This window comes from Heterocephalus glaber, unplaced genomic scaffold (genome assembly GCF_053883595.1).
Source record: "Heterocephalus glaber isolate CG9 unplaced genomic scaffold, H.glaber_assembly_v1.0 deba00001479, whole genome shotgun sequence".
Lineage (NCBI taxonomy): Eukaryota > Metazoa > Chordata > Mammalia > Rodentia > Bathyergidae > Heterocephalus > Heterocephalus glaber.
In genome coordinates this window covers 2,432,295-2,456,257 of record NW_028258316.1, presented here as the reverse complement: position 1 = coordinate 2,456,257, position 23,963 = coordinate 2,432,295, and the positions used below count along the sequence as shown (strand labels likewise).

Here is a 23,963-nt window from a genome sequence, read left to right as displayed (position 1 = left end):
CTCTTGTGTCCCTGGCTTCTTGCCAGCCACTGGCCACCGTTCCCCTGGGGTCTGATGGGTGCCCTCCTGCGCCTCAGGGTCCCCACAAGCACCCCTGAAGCATCCCAGGATGGGGCCGTCTTTCCAAGACCCAACAGTGGGGCTGAGCCAGGGACCTCCCACTCCCACGTTGGGACCCAAGGGCAGCAGGCTGGGCAGAGGCTCCGCACGCACCAGCCAGGAAACCCAGGCTCCCGCACGCCTGGCTGTCCTGGAAAATCCAACCCTAACAGGGCCAGGCAGGCTCTGCCCCCCACCCCTCCACGTGTGGCACTCATCTGAGGTGGGGTCACTGCTCCAGGGACAGGGGAGACCCCATGGACGCCAGGGAGCCCACCAGCAGGAGGCACCTAGATGGCTGGTTATGGCAGACACCGGCAGGCCCACGGCCCTCCTGCCTGCGCAGAGGGTCTGGGCAGATGGTGTCTGCTCAGCAGCCTCCTCTTTGGGGGGCAACTGAGGCTCAGAGAGCTAGAAAGGGCACTGTGGACATCTTAGAGGCTGCGGGCTCCAGATGGAATCACACAGCCCAGTCCCGAAGCTGGCTCTACCTCTCACAGCTGTGTGGCCCAGGGCAAGTCCCCCACCCTCTGCCTCATCTCCCGTGACGGAGGATGCCTGCCTTCACAATGCACCCCACGAGGGCCTGCACAGGCCCGATCTGCCCACCCCACGTCCCCACGGGGGCAGGCGCCATGGCCTCCAGCAGCCCTGAGTGCTGAGCCTCGCTGCGCTGCGGCTGGTTTCCCTGGGAGCCTGGAGCAGGCCGTGGGGGGCTCGGCACCTGCCTCCTCATCAGGCGGGTGGCGAGAATTAATTAGCAAATGTTTTGTAAAGCACTTTGAAGCTGTGAAGGGCCCCAGCAGCTCTGAGCAGCATCATTATAAATATTATGGTCTTATTTATAGACAGCGGTGGGGCAGGTGGAGCTGGGATTTATGTTTCGCCAGCTCAATCACCTTCTAGACGCAGTCATGTTTGACTTATGCCCCACTGGCGCCGGGAAGCCTCGGGCGGGAGGCGTCTGTAAATACAGGGCCTCCCCCTATCCTCCCCAGGCCGGTGCTCAGCAGCCAGCAGCAGCGGGAAGGAAGCCGCAGCTGGAGGCCTAAGCCTGGGTGGGAGGACCGGCCCCAGGGAAGATCAGGACGCAGGCTGAGTCTGGGGGACCCCACCCAGCCAGGGCCACCCCTCCCCAGCTCGGCCGGGGTCCCCACGTCAGGAGACGCTGGCACCAGACTCAGAAAGCAGCAGACCCACAGCCGCGGTGGGGTGCTGGGAGCTGCCGCGGCCCTGGGGCCAAGCAGGAGGCCCTTCCCTGAAGACAGACGGCTCGATGGGGAGGCCACAAGGGCACCCCCAGCCCCATGCCACCTCTGTCTGGGGCACCGCCGGTGGCTGGGCCCTTCCTCTGTCCTTTGTCATGGGCAGGGTCCTTCTGGTACTTCAGAGGGGGTGGTCTTCCTTCCTTCAGGGGATCCAATCTAGGGCAAATCACATGCTGACAGACATGCACACACGAATACATGCATACACAGACATGCACACATACACACACAGCGTGGCCACCTCTCCAACCCCACCAACCACCCAAGCCGTGTCCTCTGCCACGTGGGACCTGGCAGGGGCTCACATGGGACACATGAGGACTCCACGCTCACAGAGGCAAAGTTACCAGCCCGCTGCCACAAAGCCAGCACTCAAACCCCACAGGGGCTCCTTCCCTAGAGTGGGAACCGGTGGAGCCACCCCTATCTATACGCACGTGCGCACAGACACAAACACACACACCACTGCCGTCTGTACCCCTGGTCCCTGGACCCAGGGGCACAGGAAGCAAAGGGAGGCAGGGAGGAAGCAGAGGGCAGCCTGGCCGGGAGGGGGGCGGTGCGCTGGGGGTGCCCAGTCTGTCTCCCCTCAGATCCGCACCTGCAGGCCCCCCAGCCCTGAACAGGCCTGGGCTCAGCCTGGTCTTAAGCCGAGGCCTTGAGGCACTGCCTGGGCCGGGGAATGCTGCAGAACAAGTCCTGGGTCTGCCTGCCACTGCAGGCCCGGCTGTTGCCCAACGGAGATGCTATCAGCCATGGTGTCCCTCACCAGCCAGCTCCGGGTGGGAATTTTGCCTGTCCAGGAGTGAGGGGGTCCCCTCCCAGCAGCAGGGCCACAGGGAATCCTGGGCCCACCTGGTGGCCGGCCAACCCCAAGCACCCTCCCGGAGCTGAATTCAGGGGACAAGGGACAAGACAGAAGGATGTGCAGGTTCGTGTGGCATCAAGCCAGTGGACAGAGCCACCCACAGCAGGCCTGGCACTTGGCAGGGCTGGACCTGACCCCCTCCCAGCCGCTCATCCCGGGGGTCCCCGCAGGGTGCACCGTGGGGCTGCTCGGAGGCTGCCCATCCCAAGAGTGGAGCTCCCACTGGGACCACGGGCCTGGGAGACGTGTCGGGCCTGGGGCAGGCAGGTAAGGCTGCCCCACCTGCACAAGACCCTGCGCAGGGTGGCAGGGCCCGCTGGGCAGGGGGGCCTCAACTCCTCCTCTAGCCGCCCACATAGAGCTGCCGTCTGCTCCCACCGGGGAGCCCGAGCCCGTTTTGCAGTTGTTGTGTTTGGGGCACGAGAGCACTTTGTAGGAGGTTTTTACAGCACGTTCATGACTCATAAATCCAACCAGAGACAAAGGGGAGGAGGGCCCTGGACAGGACCAGGTATTTATCTAACGGCCTATAAATCAAGCCTCGAGGCTGCGTGCTGCCACAGGGACGGGCGGAAGACGCAGGGCCGGAGGCTGCAAAGATCTCCGGCCAGCAGGGATTGGGATCCAGCAAATGGGCAAAGCCAGCCGGGCCGTGCCAGCCCCAAGATACCCCAGGTGCCCCTCCCCGCGCCCACCTCTCTATCGGGGAAGTGTGGGCGGCACTAGGACAGAGTGCACGCGGGATGCAGCAGGGACACCAGGAGGGCACCTACCCACATGGGTGGGGGAGAAGGGTCACCCACTCCCAGGCCTCGGGCGACCAGCGTGGGAGTCTGAGAAGAGCAGGCACACCAGTCCTGGCAGGGAGGCACATGGGCTGAGGGTCCCCGCCAGGGCTTGGGGCTGCAGCCTCTCCACGTGTCTGGCCTGGGGGTCTGACCTGCCTTCCCTCGGGGGCAGCCTGGACACCCTCCCACCACCTGAGCTGTGTGCCCCATGCCCAAGCCTCGCAGCCAGCTCCCACCGCACCCTCGGGGCCCTGCCTGGTCACCTGCTGGTCGCCTTCAATGGACCAGGGCTCACAACCCGTGCCCAACAGGACACCGGGGGCTGTCAGCACGCTCAGAGAAGGGGTAAGCGCAGGCGCTCAACCAAGCTGGCAAGAGGCACGAAGTTCCACCGCCTCCCTCAGCCCCAGCCTCACACGCTGCACACCTGGGCACCGCCTGCCAGGCTCACTCCCCCTTGCCCATCCCCATCCTCCAGGGACGGTGCTGCACTCGCCGTCCCCAGGGAGCCTTCCCTCACCACATGAAGCACGCACAGGAAGCAGGGCGGGCGCCCCTCCCTGCGGGGCGCTGGCTTCCTCTGCCTGCCGCAGGCAGAGGGAACAGGGTGGGAGGGCAGGGTCACCAGCCTGGCACGTGACCTTGGACGAGACCTGGACGTCCCCAGTTGCTCCACTTGCACAGCGAGAACAGAGCTGCACAAACTCCAGCGCTCTGGGAACCATGCGCCCGATCAGAAAGGGCTGCTCACGAGGCGCTGGGGCCCTACCAGCCCCACTGGGAGTGGGACACAGGCTGCCCGAGAGCCCCCACCCTGCACCGCACACGATCTCACAGCCCGGAGGAGGAAGTGCTTCGGGGAGTGCGGCCCACCAAGGTTTCAGTTTCTCCAGAGAGGCAGAGGCCAAGAACAGAGCAGACCCAGACAGACAGAGGAAGTGCACGCCTCGCAGCGCCCACCATCGGGATGCTCATCAAGGGGATGCCGTCCAGGGCCCTGAAGCCACAGGGCCCCCGGAGGCCAAGGCAGGAGTAGCAACCCGACCGCATCTTAGACTCAGCAGCACAGCCCGAGCATGTCCCCCAAGTAAAGCAGCTCCGAAGCCTTGCTCCCCGGGTCCCGCGACCCCACACCCAGCAGCAGCTCAGGGGACACCCACCGGCCACGCCGGCCTGAGCAGCGCCTCCCCAGGCCTCCCTGGCCGTGCCCTTACTGGGCAGCAGCACAGCCAGAGGAGCCCGCGGCACACATGCAGGGCTCCCGGCCGGACTCGGTGCCCCAACCCCGCCCCGAGTGAATGCGGGCTGGAGGTGGAGGCAGCCTGCCACCCTGTGCCCGCCCGCCTACCTTCCCGCTTCATGCCCATGGCCAGGCACTTCTGGTAGCGGCAGTACTGGCAGCGGTTGCGCTGCCGCTTGTCGATCAGGCAGTCCTTGTTGTCCCGGCAGGTGTAGGTCAGGTCCTTGCGCACAGTCCGCTTGAAGAAGCCCTTGCAGCCCTCACAGCTGTACACGCCGTAGTGCTTGCCTACGGGCAGAGGGTGCCTGAGAGCGGCCCAGCCGGGCCCCCTGCCCCGGGGCCCACAAGGGCTGGCTCTGACCCTGGCCTGGGCTCGCGGGGCCCCGCCTTGCCCTCCTGCTCATCTGAGGATGGCCACCCTGCGGCTCCCCCTGCGGGTCACAAGTCCTGGCCTGCAGGACCTGGGGGCCAAGCGCTGCCTCGGTCTCAGGCTGTGGGTTCAGGAGCATCTTGCAGGGGCTCTGTCCAGCCCCTGGCCTCCCGAGATGTCACCCTTGCCACCCACAGAAAGGAGGTGGGGCACGGAAGGGGCACCCGGACCCCACCCTGCACCCTGCCGCCCCTGCCCACCCACGGCCCTACCTGAGGAACGGTCCCCGCAGATGGCACAGATGTGCTTGGTGAAGGGCGCCATGTTTCCTGAGGGGTGGGTGGGGACCTTGAGGACACCATTGAGCCCCAGTGGGGGCTTGATGTCCTCACTGCTGCTCACGGGGTTCATGGGCGAGCTGAGCTGCGGAGGGACGTCCAGAAAGGTCAGGCCCAGGCAGGCTGGTGCCGGGAGCCCGGGGGGCCCAAACCCATGTCCTCCCAACAGCCCTGCGGCAGCCCCACTTGACAGAGGGGTCCCCTAGGCCACACAGCTAAGGAGCAGCAAGGCTACCGTCCTCAGGAGGGCCAGGCTCAGGGGCCCCATCTCCTGCCAGGCCCCAGGCCGCTGCAGACTCACACACCTGGGGACCCCCGGCCCCACCCTGCACCGGAGGGTCCCACCAAGCCCCAAGGGCTGCCTGAGGTCACTGAGACAGGCTGGGTGCTCCCTGCCCGGCCTGCGAAGCCCGCGGAGGAGGCTGGGTCTCCCCGGCTATGCATGCTGTGCACACTGCAGGGCGGTGGTCTCTACACGAAGGAGGGGCGGGAGGGCACCCCAGGCACTGGGCAGCATCAGCACCTCGGCCTCTGCACACCCCTCGGCCCCACCCGCCAGCCTCCAGGGCAGGCGTGGGAAACTCACCCGGTCGCCCTGGCAACAGCTGCAGCGTGCAATGACACAGCAGTTTTGGTTCCTCTGCCTCCCGCCCGGCTCTGCAGTCAGCACACTGGGCCGGAGGCACCGCCAGCCCCGCATCCCGCCAGCCAGCGTGCCTGCCTGCCGCGCATGGCCCCAGCTGGGCAGCCCCCCACTTGTGCAAAGCCCCGACGGAGGCAGAAAGCAGGCTGCGCAGCTGTCTCCAGCCACCAACCTGCCCTTGGGTAGCCCGGCCAGCCCACAGGAGGCACTCGCCTCCCTCCTCCCTCACGGCCCAGCCCCCTCCCCCTTTCCCGTGGATGGGATGGGATGTGATGCGCTCAGTACCCAAAGCCTCCTTTCCCCAGAGCCTGGGCCCCTGCAGGGATTTCCCAGTCCACCTGGACGAGGGTGCTGAATTCCTCAGGGCCTCGGGTGGGCCGCGGATGTCCAGGGTCCCATTGCAGCCCAGGGCAGCCCCTTGTCGCCACTCGCTGAATGCCCCGTATGCTAGTCCCCAGGCACCAGGAGGGCATGCTGAGTCCCGAGCATGGGCAGAGGCTGCTGGGCCCCACACAGCTTGTGCCCCAGCAGAGGGGAGACCCAGGCCCAGAGGCTGGCGGGGGGCCCTTCTCGGTGCCATGAGAACCCAGCCTTAATGACACAGGGCCGGGACTGCTGGGCAATGCTAGGGAGGAACCTCGCTCATTTCCTTTCTGTGGCTGCCCCAAACCACATGGAGGTCTATACACAGTCTCCTTGGCCCTGCCTACAGGCCCTAGGTAAACTGAGGCAGGGCCAGAGCAGTGAGGAGGGCTGGTCACAGCCCCTCAGCAAGGACAGGCAGGACAGAGTGGGGAGTCACACTCCCTGTCAGTCCCCGCTAGGCTGGGCAGTTCCCAGGGCATCCCAGGAAAAGCAGAGGCCCTGGGTAGCCCTAACTGCCTGGGCAGGCTGAAGGCCAGGCTGAGGTCCACACTGCAGGACCTGGGGCCACCATGGGGATGGGGTGGGGTGGGGGGACATCTTCCTGCCCTGCCCAGTGCCAAGCCAATGGGCCCGGGTCCCAGATTCAAAGCTCTCAGCATGGAGTACAGGGCGCCCGACCCCACCCCCACACTGGAGACCTCTGCACTCCCACAGGTGGCCCTTCCGCCCTTCGCTGGAACCCAAGCCCTCCTGTGGCAGGGTGGGGGCTGCCCACCCATTTCCCCTTTCGCATCCTTGGGGTGCATTTCAGTTCCACCTCACCAGCGCCCCACCTGGTCCCTGCCCATCTCCCTGCTCCTTTGCCCAGCACCCGCCACACCCCGTTCTCCTGGGCCCACTCCCAGGCCACCACCCTCACCTCCCTGTGTGCTCGCCAGCCAATGGGCCTCCCAAGCGTGGCTCTGCCAAGCCCCATGGGCTCCCATCCCCCTGGGGCGGGGGTAGCCTGGCCTGGACCAGTGGACCCTGCTTCCCAGCCATGGGTTTGACTGGGTAGAGCTGGGCAGAAGGCGGGCCCTGCCCACCACAGTGGGAGTCAAAGGGCCTCACTAGCTTGGGCTGCTGGCTCCATGCCTCGGGGCTGGGGAGCAGGGACAGACACATCCCAAACTCCACCCACACTGCCATCAACACAGGGAGCCCCAGGGATCTGAGACAAAGGCTGGACATGGCTCCCAGGGACAGCTGCATGTTCCAGAGGAACCAATGCCTCTGGGTGGCCAGAGAGCAGGACGGGCTCAGACAGGGGTGCAGGCTGGGAGGAAAGGCCTGGGTTTGCTCCCTGCCTCGTCAGTCTCACGGGGCCACTGGGCGCCTCACTCCCAGCCTGGTGCCAACAAGGTCTTATAGTGAAGTCCTTCCTCACGACGCACAGGAAGCAACCAAAGAGGACCAACACGGCCCCCAGAGCCCTGCCGCTCCCGGAGCCGCCCCACCCCGCTGTGTACCGTGGGCAGGACCAGGCCAGGGTGGTGGGCAGTGCCCAGCCTTGTGCAGCTACAAGGACTGCAGGTACCACCCACAGGGAAGCCAAGCCCATGCACGCCAAGTCTTCATCTGCCTTCTCACCGCGTGGCACCGGGCAGTCAGCAGGAACGGGTGTGGGGCAGCCATGCTAAAAATAGCACAGCCAGGCCCAGGGAGGTGGCCCAGCCTCCCTCGTGCCAGCAGCTCGGGCTCCGCGTGCCACTGGAAGGCCAGCGGAAAGCCAGGGCGGTTCTCCGGGGGGAAGGGGCTTGAGACGCCCACCCTGCCCCCTGCCCGGCCCGTGCACTCACCTGGGGGCTGCCAGTGCCAAAGCCCAGGGTGGGCGTGGCAGGCACTGACATGGAGTGGGGGCCCATGGGCGAGCTGATGACAGAGAAGGGCGGGCCCATGCCATTGATGGGCGAGCTCAGCGTGCTGATGGGCGAGTGCAGCTGCCCTGGGGAGCCCAGCGAGGAGCCGATGGCAGGGCCCAGCGCAGGGTGTAGCGAGGGGGCAGCCATGGAGCCCCGGCCCGTTGGGGAGTTGAGGGGCGAGGAGTTCACTTGGGTGGAGAAGTCTGCAAGACAAGAGTGCACAGGAGGGGTCAGAGGCCCGTGCAGGTCACCACGTGCCTGGTGGTCACCGAGGCCAGCACAATCACACGGGGCAGGGGTAGGAGAAGCCCAGGACAGTGTAGGGAGGAAGGCCGAGGCAGGAGGAGCACACCTCTGCCCAACTGCACAGGGCTGAAGGGCCAGGAACATGTGGCACGAGGAGAGATGCAGCAGGCACGACAGGTGCCCACGCTGCAGACGGAGCAAGCACGGCCTTGAGAGCTTGCAGCTGCCTGTGCAGAGCCAGGATGGGCACTGGAGGCTCCAAAGCTGTGGCCTCGCCTACCCAGCCACCATGCCCAGGTCTCACAGCCCTGCCAAAGTGGCAGCAGATGCCAGCCTTCAGGTGCCTCTGCCTCTCAGGGAGCCCAGAGGCAGCAAGGGCACCTGGTACCTCCTGTGTGGTCGGGGAGCTTCCAGGCAGCCTCGGGGAGGGCTGGGCATCTGCCAGGCGTGAGACTGGCAGCCCACAGTGGGCTGAGGCTGGGGCCACCCACACGCCAGCCTTTTATGCTGGGATTTCAAAGCCCTGAATGAGCACGTCATTAGGCCCTGAGCCTGAGGCTACAGAAGCCCCCACGTGGCACATCCACTGCCATTGCCCTACAGGCCACCAATCAGGGAGACACAGGGCCTCGAATGCGGCAAGGACCAGCCGCTCATGCCCAGGCGCCCCAGGCACGGCCAGCCCTCTCGGGCCACAGCCTCCATCTGCAGCCTGGGCTCAGCCCGTCCTGCAAACCTCACTGACACCTCATGTGCCTCTGGGAAGCGGGCAGACCCACAGCACAGGGAGAGGCTGCGACCAAACACAGGCACCCCAGAGCAGGAACACGGGCCTGCTGCACCCACAGCACCCACAACACCTCCGCCACCCCGGACCGTGCTCACCGGCAGTGGCTGTGTCCTGGCCCCGGAAATGCCATGCCACCAGCCTTAGGACACCACTGCCACCATGCTTGGCACTCAGACCGGCCAGCTCCAGGTCTCGGGAAGCTGGCCATGGAGGTGCTGCACAGGGCTTGAGGGACCCAGCAGCTGTGCCAAGGCCAGTGCAGAGGCCCCAGGGCCACGGAGAACCTCCCACGGGGCCCCAGCTCCAGGGAGGTGCCTGAGCTCGCCCCCACATGCAGCCACCTGGGCATGTCCTCCAACCAGGAGGCAGTGTGCAGGACAGGGGCCTGGGTTCCAGGTCAGCCAGGCACCCTGGGACCAGGTCCAACTGCGAACCTGGCTGGGGAGGGCCTCGCTGTCATGAGTGGACTCAAAGGATACACTCTACCAGCAACTAATCCCTGTCTGGAAGCCGTGCTGCAAACCACTGGGGGCCTTTGTCATTCATATCATTAGTGACAAACCATTTCCTCAAACTTCAAAATATCAACCTAAGGAATTTCAGAACGAGAGGGTGGAACAGTGACCTGACCAGCCTAATGGGCACTGGAAGTCAGCCCCATTAGCCACCTCGGAGCCTGAGGTCCCCATGTGCAGGGAATGTCCCCAGAAGGGCCCAGGAGAGGTGGCCAGGGGCTGGCCAGAGAAGATGGGCAAAGTGTCCCGGAGAGACACAGAATCAGCCGCTCACACGAGTCAGACACGCCTCTGCACCCTCGATGTCATGGAGTCCCTGCGACCTTGCAGGGGAAGCCACCGGCACCGGCCTCTGACACATGGGAAACGGGCAGAGAAGATGAAGACAAAGGCCGCCCAGGGGCACACGTCCTGCGGGCTCAGCGGACCCTGGCCGAGTGACACTCACTCCCACAGGGCACCAGCACGAACCGCCACAGCCCCGCCTCTCTGGCACCCAGACGAGGAATCCGGAGCCAGTTCCCCCTTTGCAAGCCTCAGTTTCTCACCTTTGCCGGGGAATGCACAGCAGGCCAAGCCCTGCACCATGTCCCCGTGTACAACCCAGAGACACCAGCCAACTCTGGGGCAGGAGGACAGAGCTCAAGCTGACAGCAACCCAGCCCTGCAGACCCCCTCCTCAGAGGCAGCCGCGTAGGTGTCAGGGAGGCTGGCGCTGCCCTCCCAAGGCCCCGGCCGCCCCCGGGAAGCCGCCCCTGCCTTCCTGGCCTCCCAGAAGGCAGTGGGGATTCTACAGCCAAGAAGCAGCCCCTCCTGGGATCTCCTCACTTTTGTACCCCACCTGCCGGGAGGTCACAGAGGGCTGGGTGTTGGGCCCTGTGCTGGAGGGTGAACTGGCCAGCTGCTGCAACATCTCCATGGCTTTTACTTCTTTGTTATCAGTACTGGGGATTGAACCCAGGTCTTTGCACTGAGCTACATCCTCAGCACCGTTTTACTTTTTATTTTGAGACAGGGTCTCCCTAAGTAGCCCAGGCTGGGCTCGAACTCACAACCCTCCAGCTTCATCTTCCCACAGTGCCGAGATCACAGGCATGTGGCACCACATCCAGCTCGGGAGGGACACCCCTCCTCAGCCAGCTGTGCTGACACAGGTAGGGCTGGCCGTGCCCACCACGAGAGGATGTCCCCGCAGAGGGGCCCGGCCAGGAGGAAGGGGGCTCCCTTGGCCTCAGACTCCAGGCCACATCCCTGCGGCCCCACCAGGAGGCACCAGGCAAAGGCCTGGGTTCAGCTGGCCACGTGTGGGTAGCCTTGGCTCAGGCTGGCTATCTGCTGGCCTAAGGAGGGACAGGAGAAAGCCTCCAGCAGAAGGAAGGGAGGGAAGGACCAAGCTGCACCCCAAAGTACCCCAGGGCCCTGTCAAGGCACCCACAGTTTGCCCAAGTTTGAGAGGGTGCTGATCAGATGGAGGGGAGAACTGGCCCAGAAGGTGCAGGGAGGAAGGGGAGGCAGCAGAGGTCCCCCAGGAAGGTTCCTGCCACCCTGCCCTAGCTCCCTGGCTGCAGGTGCAGGGCCCGGGGCCATGAACCCCAGGCCCCGGGTGCGCAGGCATGGCCACCCCAGCAGTGCCTGCCTCGGCCCAGCCACTGCCCCCAGGCCCAGCCCAGGCCTTCCTGTTGACGCAGAATATCCGCAGCAGACACCTTCCCAGAGCCCTGTGGCAGCAGGCCGGGTGTGTGTCTGCAGCCTTTCTTCGGGAGAGAGCCACTCTGAGGCCCACAAGAAAACCAGCAAAACACCCCAACATCCTTAACCTGCAGAGAAAGGCCTGGCCCCGCCTACGCCCGAGTACCCAACTGCCTTCCAGGCTGCCACTGGCCCACCCGGAGCTGCAGCCTCAAGGGGCGGAGTCGCTCGGGGAACATCACTCGGTGGACACTCAGGGACCTCCACGCCGGCTGGCCCCATGCCCACAGACCCACACACACAGCCCTCCCAGCCCTTCGTGGCAGAGGCGTCTCCAGGGACAGGCCCCAAGAGGCAAAACCGAGGCATCAACTCCTGAAAACACAGAGTCTGGGGCACCTGGGTCCTCAAGCCCAGAACTCCACACCCAGCAGCCGGTGTGACTCAAGACTAGGGAAGGAAGGCACTCACGGGGACCTCCAGGGACGGGCAAGGAGGAGAGAAGGCAGCAGACAGGTCGGGGGACGTGCCCACAACCCGCACAGGCACAGCGGGGTCGTAGCCAGTGAAAGAGGCAGCACAGCGGCTCCACTTGGTAGGAAACTGATTCAAATGCAAACGCCTGGTGGCAGAGGTGCCAGGGGCAGGCAGGGAAGCTCCCAGGGCCCCAGGCACGGGCATGGGGGGCACAGTGACATTTTGTAAAACTGAAATAAAGAATGCTCTCACCCTAATCTCTGCCCCACGGCCGGGCCGGGCACTGGGAGGAGGCGGTGGCAGCCCCCAGGGTGTGCTTGTTGGTTCCTGAGCTGCATAGCTCCCTCCGGAGTGCCAACCAGCACCACCCTGTCGCCAGACAGCCACCCTGCCCCACACCACAGGAAGCCCAGGGAGCCCCCACATCCCCAGGGGCAGGCAGAGGAGGCAGCAGAGGTGGCAGGAAATGCCAGCCCACTGCAGCGGGGGCGGGGGTGTGCCCAGGCCTCCAGACCCCCTCCCCAGCAGCCAGGGAACCCCCCAGCCCTCCTGGATTCCCAAGAGCAATCAGGCCACAGCTGGGGACACTGAGCTGCCATCCAGGCCAGCAGGATGTCCCAGAGCAGGAGGTGGGGCTGGAGTGGGTGGGGCTCAAAGGGGCAGAGAGCCAGCACCCTGATAGGGAACAGGCACCCCCATCCCCGCTCGGGGAACCACCCGGAACCGAAACCCTGTAGTGGGCAGCTAGAGAGCCCCCAGAGCTTCCTGAGACACCCACCTCCGGCCCCCACCTTCTGGAAGTACTGCTTCCCCTGCCGCCCGGGGGAGGCAGAAGTGGAGGCCCTGGCAGGGACCACGGCGCGCCGGGGTTTGGGGGAAGCTGAGGGTGGTTAGAGCAGGAGGAAGGAGGACACAGGCCCACCAGGGAGGGCTCTGCAGCGACAGGCAGGTTACCAGGCCCAGAAGGCACCTGGCACACAGGCAATGAGAACGGGTCCACAGGGCTCACTGCGGCCTGGCCAAGGGACCCCAGCAACTGGAACCTTGCTGAGCCTCAGTTTCCCCTTGTGAAACGGGCACGCCAACAGTGGAGGTGGCTGTGGCCACACAGAGGACAGCCCCTGAAGGCCCCTAAGCTCCTGGCCCTCCTGCCAGCCCACACCCCACCTTCCCACAGGGGCAGCAGAGATGGGGCTGTCACGTCCCGCTGGGGGCACGGCCCACTGCTGCCGCTGCCTACGTGTCAGCTTAACGCTCAGGTGGCCCTGGCTGAAATTTCAGCCTTCCTAGGGTCACCCTGGCCTTTCCCCCAACCAAGGGCCCCAGCCCCAAATCTCAGCTCCTTGAGGAGGTCCCAGGGCCAGGGCAGTATGAGAGGGGGTCAGCAGGAAGCTGGGTCCTCCCAAGAGCCCGGAGCTCTGAAGCAGGGAATACAGGGCAGGAGGCCTCAGCCCCGGGAGGAATCCAGTCCCCTGCCCCGGAAACCGGGCACCCACAGGGACTGGAACTCAAGCCCCTCCTGTGAGCTGCAGCGGCCCAGACCCGGGAGCAGCAGCAGGTGAGGAGACACAGGGATCCCAAGCAGGCGCCTCTGAGCCCTGCAGGCCCCACAGTGACTGGCCAGGCTGCCCCACCCAACCTTCCCTGACACAGTGACGTCTCAGGTCACCCACCCTGCAGGTCAAGCCCTGGATCAGGAGGGAAGGGGTGATGAGGAGAGGGCAGGGCAGACCCCACCACAGTCCCACTGGCCCCAAGGACACATGGGACCCAGGAGTGGCCAGGCGTTGTGGTCTCAGTGTGGACACAGGAGACAGATGTCCCCTGAGAGCTGCAGACGTCCAGGCCCGTGGAGCAAGCACAGGCACGCAGGCCAGGTGAAGGGTCTGGAATCCTGTCTGGCCTGCTTCTGCAAGCCCCAACCCCACCTAGTCCATCCGCCGGGCACCAGAGGACCTGCAGCCGTACCCTCCCGATGGTCCTTCAGCTCCCTGTCCCCTTGCCCCAGGAGGTGCCACATGCGGAGCTCTCCCTCCTTGGACTCACCTATCCTGTGGGGGCTTTGATAGTAGAAACTTACCAGGGCCCCCAGTGTGGGATCAGAGACTAGCACAGACAGGGGGCTCAGGAGACAAGGGGTGCTGAGGGGTGTGGCACTCGGACATGGCTGGCCAGGCAGCTCAGTCCCCCAGGGAACGGGACAAAGGCAGAGCAGGATCTTCCACTGCAGGAGCCTCAGCCAGGCCTCCCCAGAGAACTCAGGGCAGGGCACTGCACTTCCTGACCCTCTCTGAGTCTCAGCCAGGAGACACCAACCTAAGTCCCCTCAGTCCTAGCAGACTCAAACTCCTGGGGCACTAGGCACCCCCTTGCTATGATCCTCACAGATACAGGCCCTCAGCTTGGGCACTGAGGCCCAAACATTCTAACCAGGAAGGACAATCCATAATAAAGCTCAGGGTAGGGTGATGTCTGTGAGGGCATCCAGCTGACACTCAGCGGCTTATACCTCTGCACCATCTCCACCAACAGCTTCATCACCACCATTATCATCTTCTTCATCATCACCACTGTAAACAGAATCACCATAATCGCAATCACCACCACCACAATCATCACCATGGTGACCAACATCACAGGCACCACTACCACCTTACATCAGCATCACCACCTCCACTGCCACCCTCAGTCAACCATCGCCAGCTTCCTCACCATCACCTGAGAGACCCCCGCCCCGCCCTGCCCTGCCCTCCCCTGCAGTGGGGAAGGGAGGGCTGAAGCCCAGAGAAACAAACGGGCTCTGCAAGGGGCAAAGGTTTTGCAAGTGGCATTTGAGGTTCTCTTAGCAGGTCTGGTGCTGGCCAGCAGCAGCAGGAGGAGAAACAGGAAATGGTGGGGAGCTGGCATCCACCTCTCACACTGCCCGGGGATGCTGCGGTCGGCCTGGCAATAACAGGTGTGGCTGGAGCCAAGCCACAGCAGGGGAAGTGGACAGTACAGCCAGGAGAAAGGAGGTGGTCGGAGGGGCTGCCCTGACCGGCCAGCTCCTGTGCCCAGGCAGCCTTCAGGAAACAGCTGACCACACACCTAGGCGCTGGGGCCATGGTCCCTGAACGAAGCCACTGCTCCAGGCCCACTCTGCTGAAGCCTATGGTCCAGGGGCTCTGAAGACCCCACATGACCACTGTGTGGGATGCTGGGTCACTGCAGTGCACCCTCAGCAGGGCTAACTCTGCCTGAACCACCATGGCGCAGAGGGGGAAACTGAGTCCCAGAGCTGCACATGCTCCCAGACTCTAGGAGCTCAGAGACATGTTGGGTGAAGGGGACCCGTGGGGGGCACACCCTGCCCCTCCCAGCCCCCTGCCCTGCCTGACCCAGGCCCCTGGCTGTGCCACACCCTCCTTCGCCTCTGTGTGCACCTGGAGCATCAGAGAGGAGCCCCCATGGCTGCTGTTCATGGCTTCGGGTGAGCAGGTACTGGGGCGGCTGCACACACACCCTCCGCCGGCTCCATGCTGCACACGGCGCAGGCCCCCAGAGCCGGGCTCCCGGGAACCCAGGGCTTCCCAGTTCAGGGCAGGGCTGGGGCTCTAGAAGCCAGGTGACCACCAGTGGAGAGCCACTTGGAGGCTTGTACTTGAGTCTGTGCAGAGAGTGGACAGGGCCACAGGACTCAGAGACCCAAGCTGGGCCCCGAGCACCCCCTACCCCAGGTGCTGCTCCTCCATCCACCCAAGGGGAGAGATTTCAAGGGGTGCCACGCCCAGGGCCACGTGCCATCCCCTGCAGTGCCTGCGCGATGCAGCCTGAGCCCACAGGCAGGACATGGGCCCACTCACCTGAAGCATCTGACTTTACCAGGAAGCACCCAAGCCCCCTCTTGGAGACACCTGGGGGGCAACAAAGATTCAGGGGGTCTCACCAGCTGAGCCAGCACAAGGGAACCAGGGGATCGGGGCAACAGGTGGCACTCAGCTCAGGGCCAGCGTCCCTCGGTGGGCCCCACACTCGAACCCCAAGGCAATGGCAGGTGGACAAGGGAGCCCCAAGAGTTCTGAGAGTCAGTGTCCAGCCTAGGGTGCAGGATGCCCCTGCCCAGGTGGTCTGGACCTGACGCCTAGCAGCCGACCACGCCTCCTGCCAGTGTCCTTAGAAGCAGTGCCGGAGCAGAGGCCAGAGCAGGGCAAGAGTCGCTGTCTCATGCCTGCTGGAGTCCCCGAGGGAGAAAAGCCACAGACGGTGTGACCGAAGGACAGGGCCACCGCAGAACTGGGAGCTGTGATCAACCTGCTGCATGACGTCCTCCAGGCCTTCACCCTGCACAACAGACTTGCATAACCCAGGGCCGCCCCTCACACGCACACACATGCACACGCGCACACACGCACACATGGCTGGGCAATGACAGCTTCCTACAAAACCGGTAGGTGAGAAAGACACGCTTGAAGCCGCAGCGGCTGCGGCTCAGGCACCTGCCACCCATCGGCACCCAGCGAGCGCTTTATCACACAGGCTCGCCAAGTGTCACAGCAGGAGCGAGCCGCTGTCGCATCCCAGATCCGGCAGGGAAGGTGCCACCCAAGCCCAAGGCCAGCACAGAGCCCTGGACCATGCCCCAGATTTCTGTCCCCAGGTGGCCCCCCACAGCTCACCCTCAGCTGCTGAACTCGGGCTAGCAGATGTCCCCGGGCCCTGGGAGTCCCAGAGGGGTGCCCACAGGTGGACAGATGCCGGCCAGGCCCCGGAAGGATGCTCAGCTCCCCAGGGCCAGGCAGAGGCTCCCGGTGCAGCCACCTCCCTCCAGACTGCCCCCAGCTGCCCCCGACACACCGAGGTGCTGGCCTGACCTTCGAGAGAAGGTGGGCGGGCGGGAAGGAGGGGAACTCCTGGAGAAACCTCAACCGTCCACAGCCGGAGGGCAAGGGGCCCCAGCACACAGACAGTGCAAGCAGTTTCTCTTCAACAGGAAAAGAAATGATTGTTTCACTTTGAGCCACGTTGTTCCTGGTGGCTCAGAGGCCTCCCGCCCACCTGCCCACAGCTGTCGGGGAACCCGAGTCTTTCCGCCAGCCTCAGGACTGTTTTTCTCATTCTCCTTTACATCAGCACTGGAAGGCACCCAGCAATGCCCACGGTGGAGTGAGTGGGCTCCATGCCACGGAGCCTCAGGGACATCATACTGGGGACTCCAGGATGGTCCCGGGACGGCTCCTGGGGCCCACGGGGGGCTGGCCCCTCCTAGGGACATCCCCAAGTCCTCCCACACTCAACAAGCACCAACAATTTCTAGACATGGCATAGATACTCTGTGCCAACAGGGCGTGGCCAACCAGGACCCCAGGGTGGACAGAGGCTGATGAGCAGGGGCTCCTAGGGGCCGGAGTTGGGGCCCCTACATCTGGTCCCCATCACCCACTGCCCAGGCCAGCACGCCAGTGCCCACTCCCTTGGCGGGGGCTCCCCCAGCCCGTGTGACTCACCAGCAGTACCCAGGCTGGGTGCCCATCACACGCGAGGGCCCGGCTGGTGAGGGCGCTGCAGAAGGGATGCGGTTGCTGCAGGAGGACTCCCCAGGGGCGGGGCCGGCATCCCAGCTTTCGGGGACCAGCACCAAGACCGCATCCCTACCCCTCAGCGAAAGGCACATGCCCTCCCACCCTGCTCAGCTCCCCATGGCTCTGGGTGAGACACTGGCAGGCCCGGCTGAGCCTCAGAGTTCCAAGTGCTGAGTGCCCACTGCACCTTTGCTGCCCCTCAGCTGAGAATCTCCCCTCCACCCGGTCACTACGAGTAGCCCAGCCATGCCAGGCACACATTCCCCTCCTCTCAGCCCCAGCAAGGCAGGGCAGGGGGGCACCAGGCCACACAGGGACAGGGCTGGCCCAGAGGAAGTCCCACCAGGGGAGTGCAGACAAGGGTGGCCAGGCTCTTGTCCCCAGATGTCACCCTCGCCCTCACCGAGGCCACGACTGAGGCCCTCATGGGGCCCCCACCGGCCAACTGGCACCCATCAGGGCCTGCTGGGGCCGCTGACCTGAAGCCAGGAGGCTGGACAGGGGCTGGCAGCGTCTGTGCTCTGCAGCTCTCTGACCCAAGACCCCGAGGGGCCACATCAGGCACCCACCCAGTGCCCAGCCAGCCACCCAAGGGGCTGCCAGAGAAGAGGGGCCGGGCGAGCTCAGGTGGCCCTGCCTGGCCTCTCTCCAGGCTGTGGGCAGCCGGGACATCCACCCTCATCACCCCTGCAATGGCCCCTATGCAGCCCCCTCAAGGTGACAGCCAGATGCGGCCCTGGCCAGACTCGGGCCAGCTCGGCACCCCCCCCCACTCTCGCTGCCCACGTGGCAGGACAGCCACAGCCCACCCTGCTGCCACCAAATCCTCCATGGACCCCGTAACCCAGCACCCTGGCTCCCCCGCCTTCTATGCCCAGGATTTTTGCTCTCCCTGCCTAGTGCCCTTCCTGGTCACAGGGCTTCTCCAGCATCCACGACTCCAAGAGCTACAAACTCACACCTGGCCGGCTCCACACGTCAGAGCCCATTGACACAAATCTACCCTGAGAGGCAGCAGGGGCAGCGTCAGGTGAGAGAGAGCGGGCAACGGAGAAAAGACTAAAAAGGAGACAAACATCTGGCAGGCAGGTGCGGGAAGCCGGCTCCAGGCTCCTGTTCTGTGAGGGCTGGGACCCTGCCCCCAACCATCAGAGAGGGTCAGTACGCTCTGCAGGACACTCGCAGCCTGGCCCGGCCACCAAATGCCAGGGACACATGCACACACAACTGCAACACCTGCAGCGCTCTGAGCCCTACACGAGCACACACATCTGTCCTACACACCCAGTGAATGTTCACCTGCTCCCAGCCCTCTGCTGTGGACCACAGGGCAGGCGTCAGGACCCAGACATCTTCTGGACATAGGCAACTGTGTGAATTTTAAGGTGCTCACTTCGGGACCAGCCGCCTGGAGACGCACAGCCAAGCACTGCAGGGCCTGCCACAGTCACCATGGGGGCAGGGGCAACAAAGGCCCCTGGGGACAGGTTGCGCCCCCAGAGAGAGTGGCAGGAGGAACATGAGCCCAAGCCCCCCGATGTCACCCCCAAAACAGAAATCAGTCCCAGACACAGCCTTCGCTGCCTGCGGCCAGGCCTTCACACAGGCAGAGGTCTGGAGGGGGCCTCACTTCACCCCGGGCACCCGGAGTGAGGAGGGCTCACCCCAGAGATGCCTGGTTCCCAGCCGGCCAGGACAGCCCAGGGCGGGTGAGCAGGACAAGGTGCCCGCAGTGCCGGTCCCACGCTTTAGAGGCAGGTGGCCCGGGCCAGGGACAGTTGGGTGCCGGGCACATAGCCATCCTGGTTCCGGTTTCAGTGCCCTAGACAGGCACCGCTCAGACACTGCCCACCCAGCCTGGCCCAGGGTCCACACAGTCCGCTCAGCACTGAAGGAGGCCAGACCGCGCATTCACCAACTGCAAAAAGTTGTAAAGAGGCTGGGAAAACAAGGCGGTCTCAGCTCGCAGGCCAGCCGAGTCTTGGTAAAAATCTCTCCAGGGCCTTCCACAGCCTTGGAAATGTCCCTTCACATCTCTGACCCTCAGTTCCCCCCAGAACATAGCACAAAAGAATGCATCCTCACAGCGACATCTGGGGAGGTGCGTGGGCATCTCACCCAGGCCCTGACATGTGCCGAGTGCTGAACAGTCAACCTCGTTGTGGGATCAGGGAAAGGGGTCCCGGCCCCCACTGGCACCGGGGCAGTGGGGACCTGCTGGCTCCACTCCACCTCCCACCGAGGGGCTGCAGCTGGCACCAGCTGCTCCTGCCAGCCTCCTTTCCCAAGCCCAGCCGGCCAGGCAGCCCTGGGCATTTGCAGCAGAGACCCCGGCTGGTGAGCAGTGGCCAGGGTCCGGCCGCTCCGTGCCTCAGGTGACCCAAGCCTCCAGCTGCTCCGTCAAAGGGTGTCCTAACACCAGGCCCAGGAAGGATGGTACTGGCCCACCCCGTACCCACCAGCTGCACAGATGCAGTGACCCAGACCAGGGGTCCCATACGGAGCCCCAAGGTGACGCCAGCCCAGAGCCTGGGCCTTTCTTCCAGAACCCTTTGGTCTGAGGAAGAGGTCTTCTGATCCTGGCACCCAGGAAGGCCCAAGGGCCCAGAGATCTCGGACTCTGGGGTGGCAGGCGCAGGACAGTCTGTTTGTTCCCTGCAGAGCAAGCTGCAGCCAGGGAGCAGGGTGAGAAGATCAAGAACAGCATGGCACCCCCATCCCAGCCAGGCTCAAGCCCTGCCCAGCAGCCCCGACGACATCACACACACACACTCCACCGAGAGGTCTGCTGTGCCCAGCCTCCACACTCCCCGACTCCACCTGGGGCCCCATCCTCGCCCCTCCCAGACAGACCCAACAGACAAGACCCTCCTGGCCCACGCAGCCCAAGGCTGCCCTCACCTGCCAGCCACCTGTGGTCCCCTGCCCTCCAGGCCAGGCCACCTCCAGAGAGTGAGGCCAGAAGGTGCAGCCTCATGGCGAGGCCCGGTGAGAGATCCCACCACCGGGGTGGCCCCATCAGTCCCCAGCTGGCCGCTGCGGGATCCCAGAGCCTTGGGCGCTGCAGCGTGGTGGCCTGGAGGGGAGGACAGCTGAGCAGGGCAGCCGGGCACCGGCCAGGCACAAGTGGCATCGGCACTGGCTGCGGCCCAGTTCCCTTTTCCCAGGGCCGGGCCAGCCCACCACCCTCACCAGACACCTGCGACCACAGGCGGCTCCCCGTGGCCAAAACCAGGCGCTTCCTGGAAGGGGACAGGGTGCTGGCCTCATTTCCTCATTCAAGAGGGGACAGCCACAGCCTGCACGTGGGGCGCATGGAGCACCCACCCCGACCCCACAGAGGGCCGGACACGAGCAGACCTGGGTTCAAATCCACTCCACCACAGCCAACCGCTCAGCTGCAAGCAGATCCGGGGACCTGCTGAGCCCCTGCCCGTGCACATGTGGGTGGGGTGGCTGGCACCCAGGGGTGCTCAGTAACCGGCACAGTGGGCTCGTCCTGGCAGCTCTCACAGGCACCCAGCCCCTCAGCCTCCCCGGCCCTGGGTGCTGGGGAAGGAAGGTGCTGTAGGAGAGACACAAGGCCGGGTCCAGAGACCAGGGACACCGGTCCTGTAGGGCAGAGTGGTGTGGAGCAGAGGACAGGCCAGGGTGGCCCTGGGCAGGCCCCATCTGTAGGGACCACCGCATGGGCACTGCCTGTGCCCCCAAGGGGCTTCTGGAAGTGGGCAGGGAGGAGGCTGCCCAACACCTCGTTCTTCCCTGGCACAGGGCACCTCTGTGCCCGAGAGCCAAGCCCACGCACAGGGCCAGTGCTGGGAGCAGGGCGGGACACAGCACGCAGACTGCAGCTCTGGGCTCGAAAATGGGGTCCTCAACCCCTGTCCCGGGAGGCCCAAGGCCAGACCAGCACAGTCCCCATCAGGAGCCAGACCTCAAAGTGGGCTGCCAGTGGCTCTGAGCGAGAGGCACTTGCTGCGGGCACACAGTCTGCACCCGTCCCAGGCAGCGAGCTTCCTGTCTGCCCTGCCATCCCTGCGGACAGTCACTGAGGAGTCACCAGGGCTGCAGAGGAGCCAGAAGCCCTCCATGGGAGTAGCTCCCAAATGCTCACGGCCACCTGAAAGCCCTCCCGCTGGCTCTGGACCGCCCACCCTGGCTGGAGCTCAAGGAAGACCCCAGGGCAGCAGCTCCTTTCTCCCTGGAAGAGCAAAGGCCCAGGGCAGCCTCCTGCCCAGGCCGTCTGGGCCCAGCAGCCCTGGCGCCCCTCCTGCAGCGCCCTCCTGGCCCTGGCCCACTTGTGCTCAACCACGCGGCTCTGCGCTGACTGCCCCGCGAGGGCCGTCCCTGCCCTCCCGGGACACAGGGCCACTCCCCGGCCCCATCCCTCCGTGCAGGGGACTCATCACAGTGCCCAGCCCTCTGTGCCCGGGTCCAGCCTGGGTGGGGGCTGGGGGCCAGGAGCCGGGTCCCCGGGATGACAATGCATGGGGGGTCAGGCCCAGCTCGCGGGTGGGAGGAGGCACCGGCTTTTTCCCACTTCGGCACCTTTTGGGCCCCGTGCCTCAGGCACACAGCCGCCCACATACTAACGAGTGTCCCGTGCCTGACTGCTCCAGGCCCTGGCCGGGTACCCCAGGCCACCAGCACCCCTGCCGTGTGCCTGGAGCCCCTCTCCCATCCCCTCTCCCATCCCCTCTCCCATTCCTGCTGGCCTGAGTGCCCAGGGCCACACCTGGACGGGGTCCCTGTGGGGGCCAGGACCTCCTGCTGGAACTGACAGCCCGGCCGCCTTCCTCCTCCTTGGTTCCATCAAATGCTTCATTCTGGAGACACAAGCCCTGCCAACTCAGCTGTGACCAGCTGTCAGCCGTGACCCCGGGTCCTCCCAGCTGCCCCAGGCCGGGACAGTCAGATCCCTCGGGACCCTTGGCCCTCGCCCCACCTCGCTGGCTCACTGGTGTCCAACAAACCTCGTGGCTGCAAAACACTCTGGCTGTCACGGCAGCCACAGGGTGCTCGGTGTCACTTTGTCTGCCTGTCCCCTTGGGTGACAGCGAGGTCACCTCTTAAACCACACACCTGTCACCTGCCTCAGCAGGGCCCAGCTGACAGGGATGGCTCCAGGTGTGGCACGTGCCCTCTGGGCGACACGGCAGCCACTCATCTCTCCACGGCCCAGCTGTGTGCGACACTCGGGCGTCTCTGGCTGGACCTCTGTGCCCACACACGGGCCAGTCTGTGTGGAGTACACGTTGGCCAGGGTCTCACTGGCTGGGCCCCACCACATCACACTGGCCACAGCCAAGGTGTGCGGGCGCTGGGCCCAGCACGGGCACCACCAAGAGCCCTGGCAGTGCAGCGCAGGGGGCGCAGTGCACAGGGGAGGGGCCTGTCCGCAGGCCGGATCTCAGCCACGCCTCCCGGCGCTGCAGCTTCTGGCCCAGGCCAGCCGCGCCACACACCCCAGCACCCCATTCGTCACCCCATTCGGGACCGGGTTTGCCTGTGACCTGAGGTCCTGTCCTCACCCTTCACACCTCTCAGTCCAGAGCAGCACAGGGGGCCCCCAGCCAACCCCCTGGTCCACCCCTGGGCCTAGAAAATCCAAGACAGCAGCCTCGGGTCCCCCTGGGGGAACAGACCCCTCCTGGGCCTGTAGGCCATTCTCTCCTGGCAGCTGTCTGCACCTGCCTGGCACTCAGCTCCTGGGCCCCACCACAGCCCAGCTGCCCCTCCCGGGCCCTGCCGCTCCCAGTCAAGGGTGCCTGCATCCTGGCAGAGCCAGACGCGCGCACTCGCACATGCACGCGCACACACACACCAGCTTCCTTCCTCTCTGCACACAGCCAGGAGGGGGTGTGCAAGGGAGCAGGGTGTGAGACTGGGAGGTGCAGGTGCATTCAGCGCCCAGGCCACACTCCGGCTCAGCCTGAGCTCTGCCCGGCACTTCCTGGCAGGCTGTGTGCATGGTGGGCCAGGGGCCCGGGGACCAAGGGTGCGGGGAAGGCTCACCAGCCACTGCTCTGACGCCAGGCCCTGTGCCAGACGACACACAGCCCAGCGGTGGTTCCCACCGCCTCCTCCATGCTGGGTGATGACCTAGACACCAGCGGCTGCTTCCCAAGCACCTGCTATGTGGGCCCAGGACAGCGAGGTGCTGCCACCTCACGGCGGACCACAGGGTGGGCAGCGCACGGGGAAGCAGCCCCCAGCCCGACGCTCCCAGGGCCTCAGCCGCAGCCCTGTCTCCACTTGGGGGCAGCCAGGCCTCTCTGGCCCTGCCGGGCCCTGAGCACACACAGGCCTCGCCTTCTCCAAGAAGCCTGCCCTCCTCAGACCCTCCGGAGACCCCACGGGTCCAGTCCCAGGAGAAACCTTGCACACAGAGCCCTGCAGACACAGCCGGAGGGAGACTCCTCAGCGCCCAGACCCCGACCCCAGCACGCCCTTGAGCCAGGCCACAGCAGCCGGCGGCAGGCCTCGGCATGTCTGCTTGCAGCAGGTCCCGCCCCCACTCCGTCCGTCTGTCCATCCGCATCGGGTGACTCATGGGGCCGGCACGCCACCTCCAGCCCACACCGAGGGCGAATGCTCACCTGTCCAGGCTTGATGCCAGCAGACAGCAGCAGTGCCAAGACCAAGCCTGGCCCTCAGGGCAGCAACACAGGACATGGGAACTGGGGGGGTCTTGGGCCAGGGGTGCAAGGGAGGGACCCCTGAGCTCATGCTTGGGCAGGCGGCCCAGGGAAATCAGCCCTGCTGGGGCTCTGCCTTGCCCGGGGCCACACCCCTTCCATGGGGCCT

At 65.3% G+C, this 23,963-nt stretch overlaps 1 protein-coding gene across 4 annotated transcripts in view; it reads right to left on the bottom strand.

Annotated features, from left to right (window-relative positions):
• Positions 1-23,963, bottom strand: part of Rxra (retinoid X receptor alpha) — a 75,601-nt gene that overhangs the window by 13,420 nt on the left and 38,218 nt on the right. For 3 of the 4 annotated variants that reach the window (XM_013073719.3, NM_001310229.1, XM_087182584.1), the window contains 3 exon segments: positions 7,819-8,084; positions 4,906-5,056; positions 4,372-4,551 (listed from right to left, as the gene is read on the bottom strand). In XM_013073719.3, coding sequence (XP_012929173.2) covers positions 4,372-4,551; positions 4,906-5,056; positions 7,819-8,028 — 541 coding nt within the window. In that variant the 5' untranslated portion in view covers positions 8,029-8,084. 4 annotated transcript variants of the gene reach the window in all.